Consider the following 21626-nt stretch of genomic DNA (forward strand, 5'->3'; position numbering starts at 1 on the left):
CGACGTTCAGGCCCTTTGACAAGGTGAGTCACATATAAATACACGTTTCTGTGTCTACATGGCTCAAGTAAAGCAAATATACATAGATGACACACAAAAAAAGGTTAAAACCTGAGCGGATGTGTGGGAAAACGATGCAGTCAACACTATTTGGGCGGATGGTGAGACACGTGCATCATCACCATCCAAACACCTCGTGAGGGACGATCTCCCATGAATGACAGTGATCATCCCTCCGAACCTCAGGGCCTCTGGAGAACCACTACACCAAGGAGCATGAGGCTTCTCTGCAGACTAATGGTGCCTCGCTGAGGTGCTTTATTTGGTTTTCGTCGGATTGGTTTGTTGATAACAGGTCAATATATTTATAATGTACCAGACTTTTAGCCCTGGCCTTTGCATTTGAGCCCACTGTCCTTTATCAGGAAAGAGACAAGACACTCGGACACAACAAAATATGAGAAAATACAAAAAAATAAAAATTTAAACCAAATTTACTACAAAAAGAAAATTGGTAAAGATTGAAATGAAATGAGTCTTTTTTTTTTTCATTTATGCAGGAATCTCTGCGTGTCCCAGACATGTTGCCCATAGTCCAAGCAACAGTTTAGTTATTAATCCTTCACTTCATTTAAAATCTTATCATGAGCCATTGTGGCACTTTATCCAGGAGACCAACAAAGCTGCACGTCTTTTTGTCAGAGATGATGAACTATGCTTTTATTTTGTGGAGTTGATAAGAAATAAAACATGCGTTTCCTGCTAAAATATTTCTCTCTCTCTCTCTCTCTCTCTCTCTCTCTCTCTCTCTCCATGTCTGCTGCATGCCAACCCGCCCCATCTTCAGTGTGGTTGTAGTCGTGCAGGCTTCACAGGGGTTCCCCATTCACAAAGAGAGAGAGAGAGAGGAGAGAGAGAGAGAGAGAGAGAGAGAGAGAGAGAGAGAGTTGAGACGTCCCTTCCTCACTTGGCTGCATTCGGTTTACCGACACCGGAGACGCGACCATGCTGTGGAAACTAGTTGAGAATGTCAAGTATGAAGATATTTATGAGGTAACGTTGCCGTCCAGCTGTTGTGTGTCTTGCAGAATAATGAAGAGCTAAGTTTCAGTGTGGCGTGTGTGGGTTGTTGTTTTTTTTCTTCTTCTTCTTCCCCTCACGAGGAGGTGGGCCTGTTATTTTTTGGGGGGATATTGTGAAATATGGAGGATTGGAACATTTTGGGTCAGACAGAAATTTTGCTCGTGTCATTGCTCTTATTTCTCTAAGAGCATTTTTTTTTATAAACGTGATGTGTTTTGTGGCTTTGGTGCAGGAATTGGACGATATGGTCAATATATATATATATATTTGACTTTGCACGGAGATCATTTCTATGTAATCTGTTCTTTAAATTTCACGGGATGTGATTTTTTTTAAATTTGGCACTGTGTTGTTGTTTTTTTTGCTAAATCTGTATTTATAAGCCACTTAATTTAGAAATGTTAATTGATGTTGAAACAAAATCTCTAAGAATAAAAAGGTAAAATAGTGATGCTGCAAAAAAAAAAATGCAATCAAATGTATTTTATTTTATAATTTTTAAATTGCGTAAAATGAGAAATATACATGTGGTTTAAGAATCGCAGGGTCAGAGCAGGGTGATGTGTCAGATGTGTGGAAAAATCGTTTGGCTTTCATCCCAGAACAATATTTCTTTCTTAACGCGCGGGGGACACGGGGTTTGGGGGGCGTTGATGGGGGGGGGAGCAAGAAGGCAGCTCCGGCCCCGCTCGCGCTGCTCAATGGGGCTCGAGCACACAAAAGCCTGCACCCGAAGAAGAAAAGGGTTCGCTCGCGAGGCCCCTCGGCTCAGCCCGGTGGGAAGCCTTGCACGTCTCGTGCGGCACACATGGCCTTTCTCCCACGGCGCGAGGGACGGGGGGGGGGGGGGGGGGGGGGGGGCTGTATGATGTTGTCAAACAAGTCATCCACGAGGGCAAAGAGCGACCAGTGAGGTCTGAGGACTAAAAAGTTTAATCGCTTCTTTTGACTCGTGACATGCGTTCACGCGAAGACCCGCAGTGTCACGAGTGTGTGTGTGTGTGTGTGTGTGTGTGTTTTCAGAAACAAAACCAAAAAAGCAGCTGCAACACAACAATACCTTTATGTGTTTGTTTTTTTTGTTTCAGAGTGTGAGTTTAGTGAGATGATAAATGTGTGAACGAGTGGCACAGGGCGTCTGTGCGTAAAAGTTGGGTTTGGGTTTTTTCGGAGGGGTGGAATCATGTTCCAAATCGTCTCAAAGGTGGAGTGAGCTCGGTGTGAACAGAAAGTCTGACCCGGGTGGAATCGGTCGACCCCACTAAAGCTTCACAAGCAGCCCAGATGTTTCCATCTCCATCCCCCCTGACTCACTCATATATTGGATTTTATAACGTCAAAGCGCAAAGAAATGGCTTATGTGCAAAAGTGTCTCCAAAGAGCAAGAACGTGTGAGTGTGTCAGCTGCTCTTGCGTCAGATTTTTTTTGCCTTTACAAAAGTTCCCCCCCCCTAAAGCGATTTTTTTTTGTGTGATGAGGGATTCCTCACGGCTCTGGACACCCCTGGTCGCTTTCTCCTGCTCGAGAGAGAGAGAGTTCTCTTTTCCATCATCTTTCCTGCCGCTCGCGCGCGTCGCCTCGCGCTCTCCGTGGAATTTAAACGTCACTCACGGTGGTTTGCGCGACAGAGGTCCACGCTCCGCGTGTCGCCGGTCCCCCCCCCCCCTCCTGCCATGGCGACACACATTAATATTCCTGTAAGCCCCAGTCATGAATAACAATTACAGCAACATACCGGGGGTATAGAGGCGGGGAGCGCGCGGTGGCTCGCACACACTCAGAGCTGCGGCGGCGGGCGGAGGAAGGTTCAGTGTGCGTGCGTGCGTGTGTGTGTGTGTTTGTGTGTTTGAGTGTGTGTGTGGACCGGGGCCGAGCCTGCAGATATAGCTACACACACACGCGAGCTGCTTTCAACCTGGAATGAGTTTGACTCTCTCGGCCCCAACAACGTCTTCGCTGTAGCCCCGCTGCCGTTCCACCGCGAGCCCACTCGTGACACCGACAAGAGGTCTTACAGATGTTAGTTCACTCCTACTCCACCGCGGTGAGTTGTCGTTCTCCCTTTGCGTAAAAAGGTGAATCCGTAGATTTACTCTCGGGCTTTGTTGGGAGATTTGAGCTGCTTTTCTTTTTTTCACCTCCAGGCTCTTGTGTTCTGTTTGTTCAGGGGATCCGGTGTCCGTTACGCAGCTTCATGCTTCGTGCTCCTGGGCCTCCATGTGTTTTCATTTTCGTTGAAAAAAACGCGGAGCTGATTTTCTTCATTTTTCCTGTTCTGCTCTTCACCAGGACCGGCATGACGGCGTCTCGAGCCACAGCTCGCGCCTGTCCCAGCTGGGCTCGGTGTCGCACGGGGGGCCCTACTCCAGCGCGCCGCCGCTGTCCCACGCGCCCTCGTCGGACTTCCAGCCGCCGTACTTCCCGCCGCCGTACCAGCCGCTCGCTCACTACCAGAGCCAGGACCCGTACTCGCACGTGAGCGACCCGTACTCGCTGAACTCCCTGCACCAGAGCCAGCAGGGCGCGTGGGGCGCGCGGCAGCGGCAGGACGCCGCCGCGGACCGGATGGACGGCTCCGCGCTGCTGGCGCAGCCGCGGGCCTCGCTGCCGCAGCTGTCCGGGCTGGACCCGCGGCGGGACTACGGCGGCGTGCGGCGGCCCGACGTGCTGCTGCACTCCGCCCACCCGGGACTGGAGCCCGGCATGGGCGACGGACTGCTGCACGGGCTGCACGGTATGGAGGACGTCCAGGTGAGTCAAAGGTCACAGGGTGGAATGCACCTTTCTTTTTTTTGGGGGGGGGGGATTCCGAGTCCGTTGGACAAAACCGATTACCACTGATAAATATTATTATAAGAGCAGATATTAAACGTACGCATTGCAGGACTGTGACCAATCCCATTTACAGTAATAGCATTTTAAATAAAACAAAAACCTAAATATTTGAGCTACTTCCCGAGATTCTTTCTTAGTCTGGATGCAGTTTGAACAGACTACAACAACATATATTCAAGAATATGAACAATAATAATAAAAATAATACATAAAATTAAAAAATATTATTAATAATAATAATAATAATAATAATAAGGAATGAATTGGACAGCGATGCAGTGGAAGACAGGGACCGGTAATTGTTGACAGCTGTCTCCGTCATTGTCTCCGCATGTTTCCCGGGCCGTCCGAGTGGAGGTCAGTGAACCCGGGGCATGCAGCTCCCTCAGGGCTGGACTCTCTCTCACTCACTGCAGCTGCATGGAGCCTGGAACGCAAATGGCCCGAAGCTCTAATAATAATAATAATAATAATAATAATAATAATAGTAAATGTCTACGGAGACACGAGACATGTTTTGAAGATAAGATATGCGGCTTCACGAACGTGCTGCTGGAATTTTGATGTGAATTCACCTGCCTCCACAGCCATATTTCATATGTATATAATATTCATACATATTTAAGGGGAGAAAAGTCTGGAGACGATGCTGGGATATGCTAGTTTTTTTTTATTATAAATGTATCCAAAGATGCTCTGATAATGGTGATAATACTGTTAAAATTATTATTATGATCTACTAACCCGGGTCATAGAAGACAATCATAGAATCTGAAGGCTGTCATTTTTGTTTTGAGGATGATATAGATTTTTGATTTTTTTTTTTTTATACTTTATATGTTGAGCTGTGTGGGATTTCATCTTCCTCTCGGTCCTCTCCCCTCGGGGCACAACCATCACGAATCGTCTGCCATTTAACCTCCACCATACATTTCTCATCTCTGCCTTCACGTGTTCGCGTCGTGCATTTTATTAACCCCCATATTAATGTGTCAACATATTAATCGTTCATTCTTTTTATATAGTGTGATATTTGGTCTATTTGATACAGAATGTGTTTCGCAATGTGATGAATGAGGCTGTAGATTTCTGAGCATCATCCACTAAAACCAGTGGATTATGAACTATAGATTTGATTTTCATGTATATGGATGCAAAAAAGATATAACCACGTCGCCTTTTCCCTGCTTCTGAAATCTGAAATGATTCCTCTAAGTCTAAACTTCACGTGCTCGTTAAGTGGGGTTTTATCATGATGTGGATGATCGCGTGTGTGTGTGTGTGTGTGTGTGTGTGTGTTAGTGTGTGGATGGAGGGGTGGAGAACAGAAAGTAACGATGCGTATTTATCCTGGTTCCTACAGACCATTGAAGACAGCAACGGAACGAACATCCTGGATCAATCAGTAATTAAAAAAGGTACACACACACACACACACACACACCAATAGCATAAAAAAATATTGAAGTAGGAATATCAAATATACTTTTTTTTAAATATAATACTTTTTGAAACATTCTATTCTTTTTTTATAAACTAAAAAAATAATCCATGGGGGACTCCTAATTTTTTATTTCTAACGTGTGCTATGGAATATGAGGATTTATGATATCTACGGTTTTGTTTATGGACAGGTAAATATGACCAGGACCCAAAGTGGACCCTTTTCTTTCTGGAGGGTGGGGGGGGGGCGGGGGGGTACCAGTGGGTGGAGTATGACGTGGGGCTCTAACGATGCCGGGATATTGACTCGCAGGCAGTGTGTGGCTGACAGGCCGCCGCGCCGCGCCGCCCTGATGATGTGCGGTGATTTAGTTGGGGGGGGGGGCGTCGAGTGACTGAGCTCCCCGCGGGGCGTTTAGGCCGCTGATGTAATAAATGGCACCGCTCACGGAGATCTCGTGAGCTCGTTTAGAGCTAATCTGCGGTATTATCCCCCGCGGAGCCATCAGAAGAGAGAAAAAAGGCCCCTCCGACTGGCCCCTGTGTGCACGAGACTGGTTTCTTCCTCTTCCTCCTTTGCGCCATTAGCGCGCGAGCATTAACGCGCCGGATGGTGGGAGTTAAACCGGCCGTGGAGGGAAAGACGGGGAGGTGGTTAATGCGATTTCGGGAGCGCGAGCCAATCAGCGATCGATAATATTGTAATGAGAATGTCGCGCGACATTAAATAACAAGCAAATCCCCGGGGGCGCGCGCGCGCGCAGGCGCCCCCATTTGGGCCATGGGCGCGTGGTCATTATCCACTCAACAAAGTCTGACAGAGGATGTTACCCCCTCTATAGAATATCAAAAATATATAATGTAGAGGTTAATATATCCGCTTCTCATTCTTCCAGTTCCCATGCCTCACAAAAACATGGGCTCCCTGATGCTGGGCAAGGACGGCCTGATGGGCGGAGTGACCGTCAGCATCAACGAGGTGTTCTGCTCGGTACCGGGCCGCCTGTCGCTGCTCAGCTCCACCTCCAAGTACAAGGTGACCGTAGGGGAGGTGCAGAGGAGACTGTCCCCGCCCGAGTGCCTCAACGCCTCCCTGTTGGGGGGCGTGCTGAGAAGGTAAAACACTCAGACCCTGAGACAAGATGTGGAGACACATCCATGTCATTGATTCTAACTCTTTGAACAAAATGTGACTGATTTGCAAACATAAACATTCTACTTCTCTAATATCTCGTGCAGGTGGTGAACATGTCCATAACTCGTCTCCTTTTGTTTCTGCAGAGCAAAGTCCAAAAACGGTGGGAAGTGTCTGCGGGAGAAGCTGGAGAAGATTGGACTGAATTTACCTGCGGGAAGACGCAAAGCTGCCAACGTCACGCTACTAACGTCTCTTGTAGAAGGTGATGGGGTTTTTTTTTTTTAAATAATCTGAATGTGCAGACACGCAACACTCATAAATCAATCATGTGTCAACAGACATTAAATACAGATTTATGTATTTGATTACGTATAAGTTTAAAATAAGAAATGCCACCCGTCTTCGCTCTTCCCCAAAATGAGCCCAAACCTTGTGTGAGTGGCTTCAAAAAATTTAAACAACTTATTATATTCATATTCAACAATGAAGAGAGAAAGAAACCCAAACATTTTTCCCTGCTCCTCGCTGAAATTCAGTGTCAAAAATGTAGTTTCAACATTATAACAAAAAATTACGCATGGGCCAGAATCTTGGCTTTGCAAAGGTCACGACCTCACAGACATGACAGTGTCCCTTGCCTTCATATAAATGGCTGCAGGGGTGTTGTGACATGAAAAAAGATATCATATTCAGTGTTAAGCAAGAGGAGAGATATGATCCAAGTTTGCTGAGTTAATTATATAGTTAATTAATAAAAATGAGCAGTTATGGGGCCTCCCACCTCCTGAACCAACATTCAGGCTGCACCAATTCATTTTGCATATGAGACTTGTTTCTCATACTATATGATTTTCATTTGATTATGTTGCACCTATCATTTGATAGAATGCAACACTGTCCTATAAAGGCTTTCTTTACATTTTGAAAAAAACAAAACGTTATGAAGCAAGTTTTAGTTTTTTGTTGCTGTTGTTTTTTACTGCATGACTGGTTGTTCCTTTCACTTTGACATGTCAAAGTTAGAAGGATGTTGTGGAGAGCGACTTTTATTATTTTAATAATCGTAAGAACCAATTGATCAGCTTCAATTTCACAATAAAAGCTCGATTGATTTGGGGTCAGATGAGGAGAAATTGGTGCGTAAAAAGATAACGTGTCTCTGGTAATATTATATTATAATTTAAATGGGGACAGCCAGGAAATGGGAGATCATCAACACTAAATATTATTTTAAGGAGGAAAAAAAAACAGCAGGGGTTGCATCTCGAATTTCTGCAACTGTATATGAATAGTCTACGTCCTCTGTCTACATTACAGTATATTTACTCTGGCTTTAACCCCTCCCCTCCTCCCCCCCGCAGGTGAGGCGGTCCACCTGGCCCGGGACTTCGGTTACATCTGCGAGACGGAGTTCCCCACCAAGGCCGTGAGCGAGTACCTCAACCGGCAGCACTCGGACCCCAACGAGCTGCACACGCGGAAAAACATGCTGCTGGCGACAAAGTGAGTGTGATGGAGCGATTGATTCGATTCTGCTCCCTCGTACTGTAGTTTTTATGGGGGGTGTGTTCTGTCACGGAACATATATTATATTATTTATACTTCAATTCCAGTTGTCAAGGAATTAAAGAACATGTTGAATATTTTAAAACAAATGTAGGTATTTGGTAATTTAAAAAAAGAGTCAGCACGTTGTTAGCATCAACATATAAAAGTCCAATAACACTTTTCAAAATATTTCCAATGCACACTATCCTTATGCAGCATTTGATTCCATATTCCAATGTGCCGAAGATCCAAAATAGATCCTTTATTTAAACTCCTTTAATTAAGCATTTGGAAACGACGCGTAAAAACAGGTCATCCATCTGCTGTTAAGTAGGAATATCTCTGAAGAATGAAATGACAGTGAAATTAAAGTCTTTTTGGGGCACAAGCCTCCTGCATATAGAGGCCCTGACATTTGAAAAGGAGAGTGTGTGATTCTGTGAATGAAAGGCACCGAGAGTTCGATGTACTGTAGATTTGACCTGGTGACGAAATGGCTGATTGGAGAAAAAAAATTGGCACCGTCGAAGAAATGAGCATAAATCCAACATTCCAGCGCAGATTCTTTTAAAGATAAAACTAAGTTTCACGGGAGTAACCTTTAGTTTGAACCTCATTTGATGCGAGACACTAACACGCGGCCCCGTCCAGCTCACGGACGTCATGATAATACAAGCTCAGAGGTCTTTGACCTCTGCTTCTGGTTTTAGGAATTGATCCATTTCCCCCCCGATTCTCCTCGTGAAAGCTTCTTATATTAATCCATTTTTATGGCCGTTAATCTGTTAAACTTGAGATTGCAGCTTTAGCAGCAGGGCGGGATAGAATTTTTTTTTTAATTATCTGCTAATTAATTAATTGTCCTCGTACATGTTCACTTATTCCAGAGTGTGAGTTTATGTTTTGGGGGGGGGGGGGGGGGGGGGGGGGGGGGTAAGCAGAGCCTGAAACCACCTGACAAAAAAAAAAAATCCCTTTAGGAAGCTTGTATTTTTAGCTCGCATAAATGTAATGCTGTCTGCTGGCCTGCGCGGCATAAACCATCTGCCTGTCCGCCAGTGTGTGTGTGTGTGTGTGTGTGGTAACTCCATTTGTAGGGTGCGTTCGGTTGTTGGTTGTTTGATGCTCAGACTCAAACCTGTTCCAATACTGGGCGTCGGTGCTGCCTGTTAGAAATTCATTATTTAGCAGCGGAGTGTTTCAAGTCGCCAGAAAACAACAGCGAGAGCCCAGAGTGTAGCCCGGGGTGGCGGCTTCTCCTCTCTACTCCCCTAACCCCAGCTGGGCTCGGCCCGCACAGCCTGTCACTCATTCGCCGGAGCTCTGCCCTTAGGCCTCGTGGAGAGCTTGTGTGTGTGCGTGTGTGTGAGCGTATGTGTGTGTGTGTGTGTGTGTGAGAGTGTGAATCCGAGAGAGAGAGATGGGTCTCTTGAATATAAATCGTGGGCCTAAGAATCAGAGGGTGATATGCTGAAATGAGGTGGGAGAGCGAGGTGAAGAGGTGATTCTCTTCGACTGACACACTCACACACCGAGTGGAGAGTGATGATGCGTTCAATGACCCGTTCTCACGGACTACAGGTTAACAATTAAAGGCTTGTTCTTGATGTGAAGGCCTCAATCTTTACCTTGCCATTGGTTTCACATTCTTTTTTTTTTTACAGACATCAGGGGACACGACGTGTCGTGTGAAGTGTTCAAATGAGCCTTGTGCATTTTGTTGATTTAATTAATTTTTTTTTTTATTCATTCCTGGAGAATGTTTTGTCAGGCACAAACAACATGACGCCATATGGAAGTATTTAAAGGTCCAATGGAGTCGGACAGGCGTGCAGAAAATGCATCCATGTGAAATTTTGCAGAAACTTTAACGTGGGGAGAAAAGAAAAATTATAATAATATATATATATATATATATATATATATATATATATATATCACATACTTCAGACAGTTGTCTCAGTTTGTCATATTACAGTTTCGGGGGGAATGAAAACTGCCGCTCTGTCCACTTATATATATCTACACTGCAGCAGCTGATTGCATCAAATCCAGGTTTTTTTCCCCCTCGCTTGTTTTCCAAAGGCATTCTGGGAAAGGCGGGGAATCACAAAATGAAACAGACGGAGACAGGAGACGGATGAGGAAACAAACAAAACCCTAAGACAAATGGCTGAAAGGGGGACACGAATGGGGAAAGAAGCAGGGGGTCATTGTCCCTTCATGTCGGGCTACGAGCCTGTACCTGAGGAAATTAGAGTTTCCTTTTCATCTTCCATTTTACGCATTCAACATAAATCCGTCTCCTGTAACACTCTTGTGTAAACACTTCAAGGCTTTCCAACACAAAAGACACAATGAAGTGCGGGAGGGAGCAGAACATCCCTGTAAAATATGCTGACAAACGTTCTCTCACAGCGGAGGTTTGGCCGAGGGAGCGTCTGACTCCGAGGACTCTGCTCTTTTAGTTTAAATTATAAACTTGAGTGGGATTTTCGCGGCCCTGGCGCAACGAGCTTTAGCTCAAAGGTCTCACTGGATACGCGGGTTGCGGTCGTAGACTGTCTCTGCACTGTAGTCCGGAGGAATCGCTGCCCTTCGCTCCGTGGCGTCCGCCGGGCTGTTGCGTCGTCGTCCTCCCACTGTACGCGTGCTAACTGCACTCAGAAAAAAGCTCCGCACGCAGAAGGTCACACGTGATTTGTCGGCTACTGGGCTTTTCATTTGGGAGACACTTGACGGGTGACACTGCCTAATTTCAGTCATGACGCATTGCACTGTGACATCACGGACGCTCAGTGGTTTCTCTCTACTGGACAAGCATTTCCCACAAGAAATGATAAATAATAGAGGCGTTAAAAATGCAACTTGAATGTGATTTTTTTTTCATTATTCCAAAGCCAGAGAGTTTCTGTTACTGCAAAATAGATAGAGGCATTTTAGCCAGATGTTGGCAGTGGTTGATCCGGGTGCCATTACTGAGGTTACACAGAAGTGAGCGCCGTGCAGTGGTGTGCTGACAAGGCCAATGCGGATATATGATTTCATTAATTGATGAGATATTTAGATTAAATTCCCTGCAATGTAGCCGTAGCAGGTAGGTCCCTTGGCTGGATTAACCGGTCAACCCGGAGCACAGAGTTATCGGTCGGCAGGTGAAGATTAGGTCAAATGGATCCGTCTCATTGCTGCGTTTAAAAAAAAATAATCATCAAACTCAAATTAATAAACTCGAGTCAGATTGTGTGAAGCTAATGATTTGGGGGCTGTGATTGTAGAAGCGTTGCTTTTGGGCGAGATTTTAATATGATGTCCACATTTTTTTTTTTTTTTGTCAGCCTTGGCAAAAATAACATTCCAGCACAAAACGCAGAATAAATCGTTTGCTCATTAGAATTAATGACACTGAACAGTTATCGGCAGCAGTATCAGCCCCTCCAAAGGCCATTCTGTAGGAATCTGACATCTCGTTGTGTCTCCTCCTCCCCGCAGACAGCTGTGTAAGGAGTTCACGGACCTGCTGGCCCAGGACAGGACTCCCCTGGGCAACTCCCGGCCCTCCCCCATCCTGGAGCCGGGCATCCAGAGCTGCCTCTCCCACTTCTCCTTCATCACGCACGGCTTCGGGTCGCCCGCCATCTGCGCCGCGCTCACCGCCCTGCAGAACTACCTCAACGAGGCTCTCAAAGGACTCGACAAGATGTTCCTCAACAACCCGTCCAACAACCGGCACGGCGACGGCAACAAGGCCGGCGACAAGGAGGAGAAGCAGCGGAAATGAGGCTGGCGGGGGGGGAAGAAGAAGAAGAAGAAGAAGAAGGGGAGCGATGATGATGGCGGACCCCCACACACAGAGGCGTTACACCGTTTACTTCTAGCTTTACACCACTGCGACTGACCTGCCACGCACACGGGGGGGGGGGGGGGGGGGGGGGGGGGGGGGGGAGCGGGAGGAAGAGGAGGGCCAGGCAGAGGAAGACACCCGTGGGCCAGTGTCGGAGAGCACAGAGGGATTTTTCATCTGTGTTACGTTCTTTTCATTCCCCTGAGGACATGGTGGTTTACTGTGTTACATCCATTTTTGCCCCCCCCCCCCTCCAACTGCCTGCATCCTGTGAGACTGAGATGCTATGAGCAGCCAACAAACAACATTGTGTGCACGTGCGCCAGAATGAAATTGTGTGTGCGTGTGCGTGCGTGTGTGTGTTTGTCTTCACACAGAAAAGCATTGTGGGTACCAAAACTGGGCGATGAGCATTGTACCTGTGAAACAGGTTTGTCGTGGTTATTTAACACAAGCGCGAAGAAGGGGGGGGGGGGGGGGTAATTTATGTGTGTAAATATTTATTTATATTAATTTAAAATGAATGGTTGTGTAAATAGGTTCACCAGCTATTTTGGAGACGGCCTATTTATCTGTGATTCGACCTTTGTGAGCCAGCGGGCGGCGGGGTGGTGGGGCGGGGCGGGGCGAGGCGGGGGGGGCGGGCAGGACTCATCCAGTGTTTTTCTGTTCTTATAGAGCTGTTGTCATGGTGCTGATGATGGGTAGACATGCTTCTAATTGTCCAGTGATTTTCGTTTCTATCACACTGATAATAAACCATGTGTTTTATTATGTGAGGTGTGCAGCGTGCGCCGTTTTCTCCCGGGAAGTTCTGTAAAAAATATATATTTTCATTAGATGACAATAAGGCGTTAACCTTTACTGGTTTCATAAAATATGAATGAATACTTGTAACTCAAATACACTGGGAGGGATTCAAGAGAAAAGTGCAACTTTCTAAAAGAAGTAAATTGGCTATCGATGGCCAACATTGACATAATTTTCCCTATTATTCATCTCAGCAATGTCTGATCATTGTGAGGACATGAAACAGAAACAAAACAAACCGTCTGTTACTCAGATTATCCACGACTTTCTTTTGCTATCGAGGAGAAAAAGTGAATCGCATCTAAATCCTCCTGCAGGGACGATACACGGTGACGTTCAGGGACACGACCTTCGCTTCCGATTGTAAAATTAAAAGTGTAAACTTGCCATCGAAATTCAAAGAGCAGGTTTGGAGCCACAGGCGCACAAATTAACTGGAACACAACATTCAAAGTTAGCATTATTTTCTGATGCTGTTAAAAGCGTTTGTCTCCCTCGGTAATGTGAAATATGACCATCACCTATATTTTATGTATGAAGCCATGTTCCAGGTCAAAGTCTTCAATTCTAATTGCAGTTATGCGGTGCAGAAAGTGCAGATTGGATCTTTAAATGGATATATTGGCGAAGTAGAAATGGTTCAATGTGAATATCATACTATCCCAAATCACCATTGTCATTATTATTATTATTATTATTATATTCTATATGTAATAGCTTTGAAGGGGGTTTATAGTATCAGTAGTCCATAGTCCATGTATTGCAAGAAGACCTTGCAAAGTGAACACACACACACACACACACACACACACAGACAAAATGATGGATACCGCCTTATTCCACAGAGATAATTGGCTGCATTTTCTTTTCCAGCCAGCGAGGCCTCGTTCTCACAGAGGCTTCTCTCTCACACACACGCACGCACGCGCAGGGGGGGAATAGATTCGTGCCTCGGGGGCGCGCTTCTGCGGTGCGGATCCACCGCCGGTGAGTTAACGACGGGAGAGCGCAGAGACGCACGGAGGAAAAGTGGGAGAGGCAGAGACAGAGAAGCTAATGAGAAAGAGAGACGGAGAGGAGAGGAGAGGAAGAAAACAGCCAGAGAGAGAGAGACACAGGGAGAGATGGAGAGAGAGAGAGAGAGAGTCCCGCGGGCTCGGTTGACCCGTGGAGCGGAACACCGCGTGACGCAGGTGCAGAGTTCAGCACCCGCGTGTCCGCGAGCGGTTCTCGATCAACAAAAGAGGAGAGGAGCTGCAGAGCATCAGTGACTGCAACGAGGAGGACACACACACACACACACACACACACACACACACAGACGCGCGCGCACACACACACACACACACACACACACACACATAACACCAGCACACGCACACACACACACACACAGACGCACACACACACACACACACCGCGGACCAATTAAAAAGTGGTGACACCAGCCCTTTAATCACATACGTCATTTTGACCATTAAAAAGACGTTAAATCTGGCATAATTTTATTACAATTTTATGCGAGCCGCCATTTAATTCTGGTTTTACGGAGTGAGTTATCAAAGATAATTTTAAGATTTGCAAAAAAAAAAAAAAAAAAAAATCGAATGTAGGTCTCATGGTCTGAGCAGGGGTGACATTGAATAAATCTCTTTTAATAACCAAATATTTGCAGCAACTGTATGATAATGGAGGAATTTCACTGTTTATCAAGGATTTTAGTTTTTTCCTTCTAAAAACAGCGAAACAACTCGTAAAAATAATGAGATTCATGCAGTGTAATGTGCGTTAACATGTTTTCCTCTTGTTAAAAACGAGAATCCAGAGGAGCAACACCAGTGGCTGGTGCAGGAGTTCTCATCACTGCCAACAAAGGTTGTTTTCCTTCTCGCTCTCATTTCTCTGTATTGAGCCTCAGGCCTGTAGAAAACGCTTCAGTCAAGGTTCTGTCTCTACACAAACTACCTGCAGATCACAAACGAGGCGTCGGAGTTCATTCAAATCCTTGTTTTTTTTGTGGGGGGGGGGGGGGATTTTCCATTAAACAGTAGGATATTACAAAGATTACAAGTTTGCGTATTATATTAAAAAAGGCCAAAACTATTGCAAAGCGGTTTGAGACCATTATCTGTCTCATAACATGGCATGAACTTTTAACCAATTATTATATCCCATAAAGACACATATTTAAGGGTCACCGCCATTTCGCTGCAATAGATATAGTGTCACATTCAGAGTTAAATGTTGTTTTTTTGTATTTTCAAAAGGAACGGGCCACAAATCCTGACCAGTAGCATTGAGCAGTGGATCGTGTAGTTTCCCTTTTCCTCCCTCATATGCAAACAAACTCTCAATAAACAAAAAGAGGTACATATGAACATAAAGAGTTGACAGGGAAATATATGATTTCAGGCTAATAAAGGAGTCGGCGGAGCTTTTTCGGATGAAAATATCCAGTTTCTCTCCGTGCAATTGGCCGACAAGACCCTAATTCACATCAGGCCTCTGTGAGATGTTTGACACGGAGAAAATTATTCCACCGTCTCCTCCAGCTAATAGCTGAATATGAGAAGTGTTGCTGAGGTCACAAAGGAGAATCTATATCACAGAGGGAAACCCGGGAGCAGGACGAGCGGGAAAGGTCAGAGCGGTTCGGCCGCCGGAGGTTTGGGAGCGTCCGCACGAGTGAGCCGCAGAGGGGACTTCAACCTTTTGGATTATTGCAGGTGTGAATTTTTTAAACTCCCAACTCCCACTGCTGTGAGATCAAGCTACTTCATCACGCTAAAATACACACCACTTCCTGACTTGCACCGAGGGAGAGGGTCCGCCAGGGTGTTTAAAACAGCCAACAAAGCGCCCAGGGAGCCAGATATGATACGAACCACGACTCGTCGATGACTTGCTCTTAATGGGGGAGCAATTTTTTTTTACTTTTATGAAAATGTCACAGGTTGTTAAGGGGGCCGGTGGGGGGGGGGTTAATCCGGTTAAGAGCGTTGAGCCGAGCTTTATGAGAACGACCGGAGAGCGTTTGATAGATGCAAAGGACGAGAGCGGCACTGACGACGACGGCCTGTACTGTCCGTCCGTCATTCTGGCAGGGAAGTGAGGGAGCAGACCCCCATCAGCAAAGCCCCTCGGCGCTCTGTCACGCAATGGGCTGTAAAAATGCTTATCCAACACACACACACACACACACACACACACACACACACACACACACACACACACACACACACACACACACACACACACACACACACACACACACACACACACACACACACACACACACACACACACACACACACACACACACACACACACAGGTTATGCAGAACACAAGACAGCCGATTGCTGGTTGGGAGTAATTCCTGCTCGGGGCACTGTGCTCCAGGCGAGGCAGGCGCGTGCTGGATGTTTCATTATTCATTAATTTACTGTTTAACAAATCCTGTCATTACAGAGCCCGAGCCAAGTTCACACACACACACACACACACACACACACACACAGACAGACAGACAGACACACACTGGAAGCGGTGGGTGTCAGAGTGGGTGTCAGGCATGGCAAATCGGCCTGTTTGATCCCGGGCCTTCCTCAACAAACGGGGAGAGAGAGCCATGAATAATAAGAAACGCGAGGCCCCCGCCGGAACGAGGGAGCGTGACACCGTCTCACAAAAAGCCCTTGAGCGTGGCAGCGCAGCTCCGCCGGGGCCTCACCAAAGGGCCCAGGGTTCATTATATGAAAAAGACAAAACAAACAAAGTCGGCACAACCCGTGATCGATATGAAAAAGGCAAAGCTCTCACGCACTCGCACACACACACACACACACACACACACACACAAAAGGCGAAAGCAAATCAGTCATGTTCGACAAAAGACGGCGTATAGTTTCCCTTTTGCTGCACGCGGAGGAGTGAAGTTGCCGTTTGCCATCTTCACCACCGAGTCCACTAATGGGATCAGGATTAAAGCTGTAAATATGTTTTATTTGGGCTCATCCATCCCTGTTCCTCGCTCCCATCCCCCACAAAAACAAAGGGGTATTTACTCGAGTTTGCCATGAAACAGTTGTTTACACACACACACACACACACACACACAGTTGAACTCAGACACTGGAGTAATGACTTTTACTTTCCCCTTTTCAGTCTGGTTCACTTAATTAATTAACGGAGGAACCCTCGGGGGGCTGCAAATATTCATTATTTCGGAGGGAAAACAAGTATCATAAATATTCCAATGATATTTTTGTGTTGTACAGGTAAAAAAAAAAATCATTCCATTCAGCAAAGCCAACATTGTCAGCATATTGTCTGCAGCTGCAGGAGGAGGAGGAGGTGGTGAATTGACACAGGAAGGGGTTAAAAGCCTCCCAGTCCTGGCACTGGATGCCACAGCGAGGGGGGGGGGGGCGTGAGGCTGAAACGACTTCATCTCTCCATCCGCTGCCCTCCAGAGCGACGCGGTCTGTGGGTGGCCACGGAGACTTGATGTCATTAACATGTGACATATGTAGAGAGCTGACTGGGGGTGGCTGCGGGCCAGTGTTTGTCTCCCCGCCACTGTTCCCCCCCGTGTGACTGCGGGGCCGGGCGAGTCTGGGGCTTCGTCAGCAGTCGAGGAGCACGGCCGGGGCCGGGGCCACTGTCTGCTGCTATTGATAGTGGACACGTTTTATCAGTATGCATGACGGACAGTGTGTGTTTGCTGGTCGCTCAGGGCAGGAGGATTGAGGTGGGGGGGGGGGGGCCTCCTTGTTGGCTGTGTGGCAGGGACACGGGCAGTCCTGGTCCCCGAAGGTTGGACCGAAGATGCTGAGTAGAAGTGACACAGCTGCTGCTGCTGCTGCTGAGGCAAGGCGGCCTCTCCTCTCCAGACGGGTCAAGGTTGCGCAGAGGAGAATGTATTTCTGCCACGCAGCTTCTCGCGCCGACTTACACACATCAACGTCCGCGCACAGACACGGGAACACGAAAGAAACGCTAAGCCGACAAGGTCAACAAACGTCTACTCACATGTTAACTATACGTTTCAGCTTCGCGACAGGTTGTAATTTTGGCACCTCGCGCCATTAAAGGAGGAGTTTGACATCGTACCAAGTCAATGTTGACCGACATTAAAAACTCCAACCCGTCTGAATTTACGAGATGAGCGGCTGACCAATTTTCTTTTACATCTGCCCAGGTTTCGTCCTCTGTTCAAATAGCTGCCTGTCACATTAGCAAACACTAAGGATGGATGAGCCTTCAAAATCATCAAAGCACGGTATGACATGTAGGGAAATAGCCCCTCTTGCTCTTAGAATTAAATGAGAGGATAACTCATCTGTATCTTAAACTGTTTCAAGACCAAAAATGTACAGAAAATTGTGTCCAACGCTTTCACGCCAATAGGACAAACACTCCAGAATATGCTGTGGCTTCTCGGCAGAGCGTGCGGGAGGGCAGGGTGAGATTTTGGGATGACACATTGGCAAAATGCTAACAGTAGTTACTAATTTGGGAATTGACTTCCAAATGAATGTGTCCTTCCGAACGTGTCCTTGGAAGAGGAGACCCCTCCTCTGATGATCTCCTTGAGGTTTCCTCCATTTTTAAAGTAGTTTGTTTGGGGTTGTTTTGTTTCTGTGTATATTTTTAAGCCCCTTAAGGCCAATTTTACTTCACTATAAAAAGAAAAAAATGAGATTTTCATTGCAACCAATATAGGAGCAAAATGATTAAGCATTAAAAGATAACATGACATCATCCACATATAGGTTGTTCAAAGCTGCATCACTTTTTTTAAGCGACAGTTTCCAAACTGGTTTAAAATAACTTATGTTATGAAATATAGTTGAGAGTTAAGAGTTTAACATCACCACATCCAACATGACTGTGTGATTGTCACTAAAATCAGCTGTTGCATTGATGATAGAATGAAGAAGATCTGCAAGATCTTTTGTAGATGATTGTCATTGTATACGACCGGTGGAGGAAGTTCAAATGTGAAACCAACCAGAGAGAAAACAAAGCAGGTATCAGCTACCAAGAGAAGGAGGAGTGTGAGATTATTGGTGGGATGGTGTTGGGGGGGGGTTGAGGATCTCTATTGGACTCCAGCGTGCAAGTGCGTGTGTGTGCATTATTAACTCCCCATTTCCTGACCTCCAACCTCCCATCACCCACCGAAACACACACTCCCCTGACAGCCAATTGTTATTAGCTCTGTTTATTGTCGGAGGCATGCTCGGGTCAGACCACTTACAGACACAAACACTGAGGCAGGACCTGAGGAAGGGAGGAGGGACGTCACAGCAGGAGGTCATAGAGCATCAATCGCAGACATAAAGACACTTCAACTTGTGAGGGATTGTTGGTTATGGCCGATATGCAAATATTGTTCAAACCAGAGAGAAAAAAATCCCTGTAAAACACTACTGAAAAAAAATAGGATGAGCACGGGAGGAAAAAAAACGGCAACATAAGGGTGTTATTATCAAACGTGTTGTATATAATATATATCTTATATTTCCATCCGTTTGACAAAATCTCACATGGCAATGGGCCAACTGGATGATATGTATATATAATGAATATACAGATACATGCTGTGGTTGGGGCAGGTATTCTTGCTGCGGTGTATACAAAGAATTATTTCCAACACTCATTGGTGAGGAGCAAAATTATTAAGGAAAGTTAAGGTATAGACAAAACACAAAAAACTTGGTAGACCATCTGTTTCTCTGTCTAGCGATAGCTGCAAGTGTAGTTTAGCAATTACATCAATCCTGCATTAAACTTTGTGCTATATTCTGATCTCAATCTGGAAATTACATCTGGTCATCAACAACCACGCACACTACCCACAATTTCATACTACTGTCTAACGCTCACGCACTCGCACAGAAGGTGCGATCGGAGGTTTGGAATCCCAGGCAGTCTGGAGAAAAGACGAAGAAACAGAAGAAAAGAAATGAGGGAGGTTGATGGTGTGTTAAAGAAGAAGGGCGATGAGGAAGAGACCAGATAAAAACTGCATTGTCCGTCGGTTGTTACGGATAAAAAAACATTATTCTGCTTTGGCGCACAGACTGAGACAGTCGGAGAGGAGGGAGAGAGCGAGATGGCCTCGGGCGATGGAGGTCTCTGTTCAGTGTCTGAACAAAATGCCTAGTCTGATCGAGTGAGCAAGGCCGTGAACCGACCATCCACCCCTATAACATCCAGCCCAACCTCATCACACTTCTAACTCTGCTGTGTGTGTGTGTGTGTGTGTGTGTGTGTGTGTGTGTGTGTGTGTGTGTGTGTGTGTGTGTGTGTGTGTGTGTGTGTGTGTGTGTGTGTGTGTGGAGGCTAGACCGATGGATATAGACATCATTTTTCCCGACAGTTCATCTCAAATGTGACCCGCAATGTAGTTTGTGCTTGTATTAATATATATGAATATATTATAAGAAAAACAGTATTTACTTATTTATTTTTCCAGGTATCTCTGTATTGCATATCTGAAGTACAGCCAGCAGCTGGGTTAGATTAGCTTTGCATAAAGGACATGGAAAAAGCAGGGGAACGGCGACAGTTTGGGTTAAACGAAGGTAGAATAAGAATAATGCTGGTTGGTGGATTTTATAACTTTCTGGACTATAGGGTTACTATAGGGCACTTGTTCTTGTTTCATAGGCATTGTTCAGTTGGCAACACCACGAACGCCTTGAACGCAGCATTTACGTTCCTGTAGCTCTTCGTCCTTCGTCTCTTCACACGCGCGAGCTAATCATTAGCGCACCGACAGGTTCTGTAAAAAGAGCTAGTAGCCTACGGCGCTTGCCCACGAATTGAAAACAAATATGAACACGCTGGAAGTAAATATTGAAAAACCAATTGTCAGTAGATATTGGTCGGGACTTGGGAACACCGGGATTGAACCGGGGACAATCTCAGACATAAGGGTTATCAATCTCCAACAGCACATTTCCTAAAATGTCTAGAACCTTCTAGATTTTTTTGCTGTTGTTGTTGTTCTTTAACTTATAACTTTGAGTTATTCAGGTTCATAAAATGGCAAATTATTTTTGCTTTTTGTACCCGTTATCAGATTCTCTTTTTCATAATTTTACAAGCTCGAGTCTTACAAGAATGTAGTTTACTATAAATTGTGGCTAGCGATTTTCTTTCTTGCGGCATTAACCCGACAACTTTGGTACTCACGGCAACATTAATTTCGAAGCAAAATTTGATTACGAGCTTTATTTGTTGTTGAAATGAGAGCACAACTAAGCACAAGCTTTCAGTCACTTCAATTTAACACGACCCAATATTGGCATTTCAACATGTATATCCATCTCTGCTGAACTAAGTGTGCTTCCGTGTTTGAGTGTGTACGAGACGGGGACAAGGAGACAAAGGGGACACTGGTGTGGCCGGTGGGCTGCTTGGGTTAGTTTGGACAGCGGCAGAAGGGGCATGGCTTGATGCTGAACCAAGGGGACAGGAGGAGGCCCGGCCATGACGCACATCACATCTGAAGCCCCCATCTGTACTGGTGTCTCCCCACCAGTCAACTAGCCAACACACACACACACACACACACACACACACACACACACACACACACACACACACACACACACACACACACACACACACACACACACACACACACACACACACACACACACACACACACACACACACACACACACACACACACACACACACACACACACACACACACACACGCGCTGCTCTAATCTCTTCTGACAGTGCTCACATTCAGTTAGGCCCCACAGTGCTTGTGCATGTCACTGACCATAAACAGAACATACACTCCTCTTGAGGAGACACACCACAGGACACGGGGCGTGGACACCCGAGAAATACCACAAGACAGGGGTGTGGGAAGCGTGCGTTGTGCAAAAGTGCGCGC

The 21626-nt window shown here is 46.0% G+C and overlaps 1 protein-coding gene across 2 annotated transcripts; it reads left to right on the forward strand.

Annotated features, from left to right (window-relative positions):
• The first annotated feature begins 891 nt into the window (after positions 1-891).
• tfap2b (transcription factor AP-2 beta) lies at positions 892-11993 on the forward strand. 2 transcript variants are annotated; one of them, XM_035618487.2, is made up of 7 exons: positions 892-1053; positions 3374-3835; positions 5283-5337; positions 6259-6478; positions 6644-6762; positions 7862-8003; positions 11541-11993. In XM_035618487.2, exons 1-7 carry the CDS (start codon positions 1006-1008, stop codon positions 11827-11829), a joined length of 1335 nt encoding a protein of 444 aa, XP_035474380.1. In that variant the 5' UTR covers positions 892-1005; the 3' UTR covers positions 11830-11993. The 2 variants fall into 2 exon arrangements, with proteins under 2 accessions (XP_035474380.1, XP_035474381.1); XM_035618488.2 differs by lacking the exon at positions 892-1053 and adding an exon at positions 2852-3128.
• The last annotated feature ends 9633 nt before the right edge of the window (positions 11994-21626 follow it).

Source organism: Scophthalmus maximus, chromosome 18, assembly GCF_022379125.1.
Source record: "Scophthalmus maximus strain ysfricsl-2021 chromosome 18, ASM2237912v1, whole genome shotgun sequence".
Classification (NCBI taxonomy): domain Eukaryota; kingdom Metazoa; phylum Chordata; class Actinopteri; order Pleuronectiformes; family Scophthalmidae; genus Scophthalmus; species Scophthalmus maximus.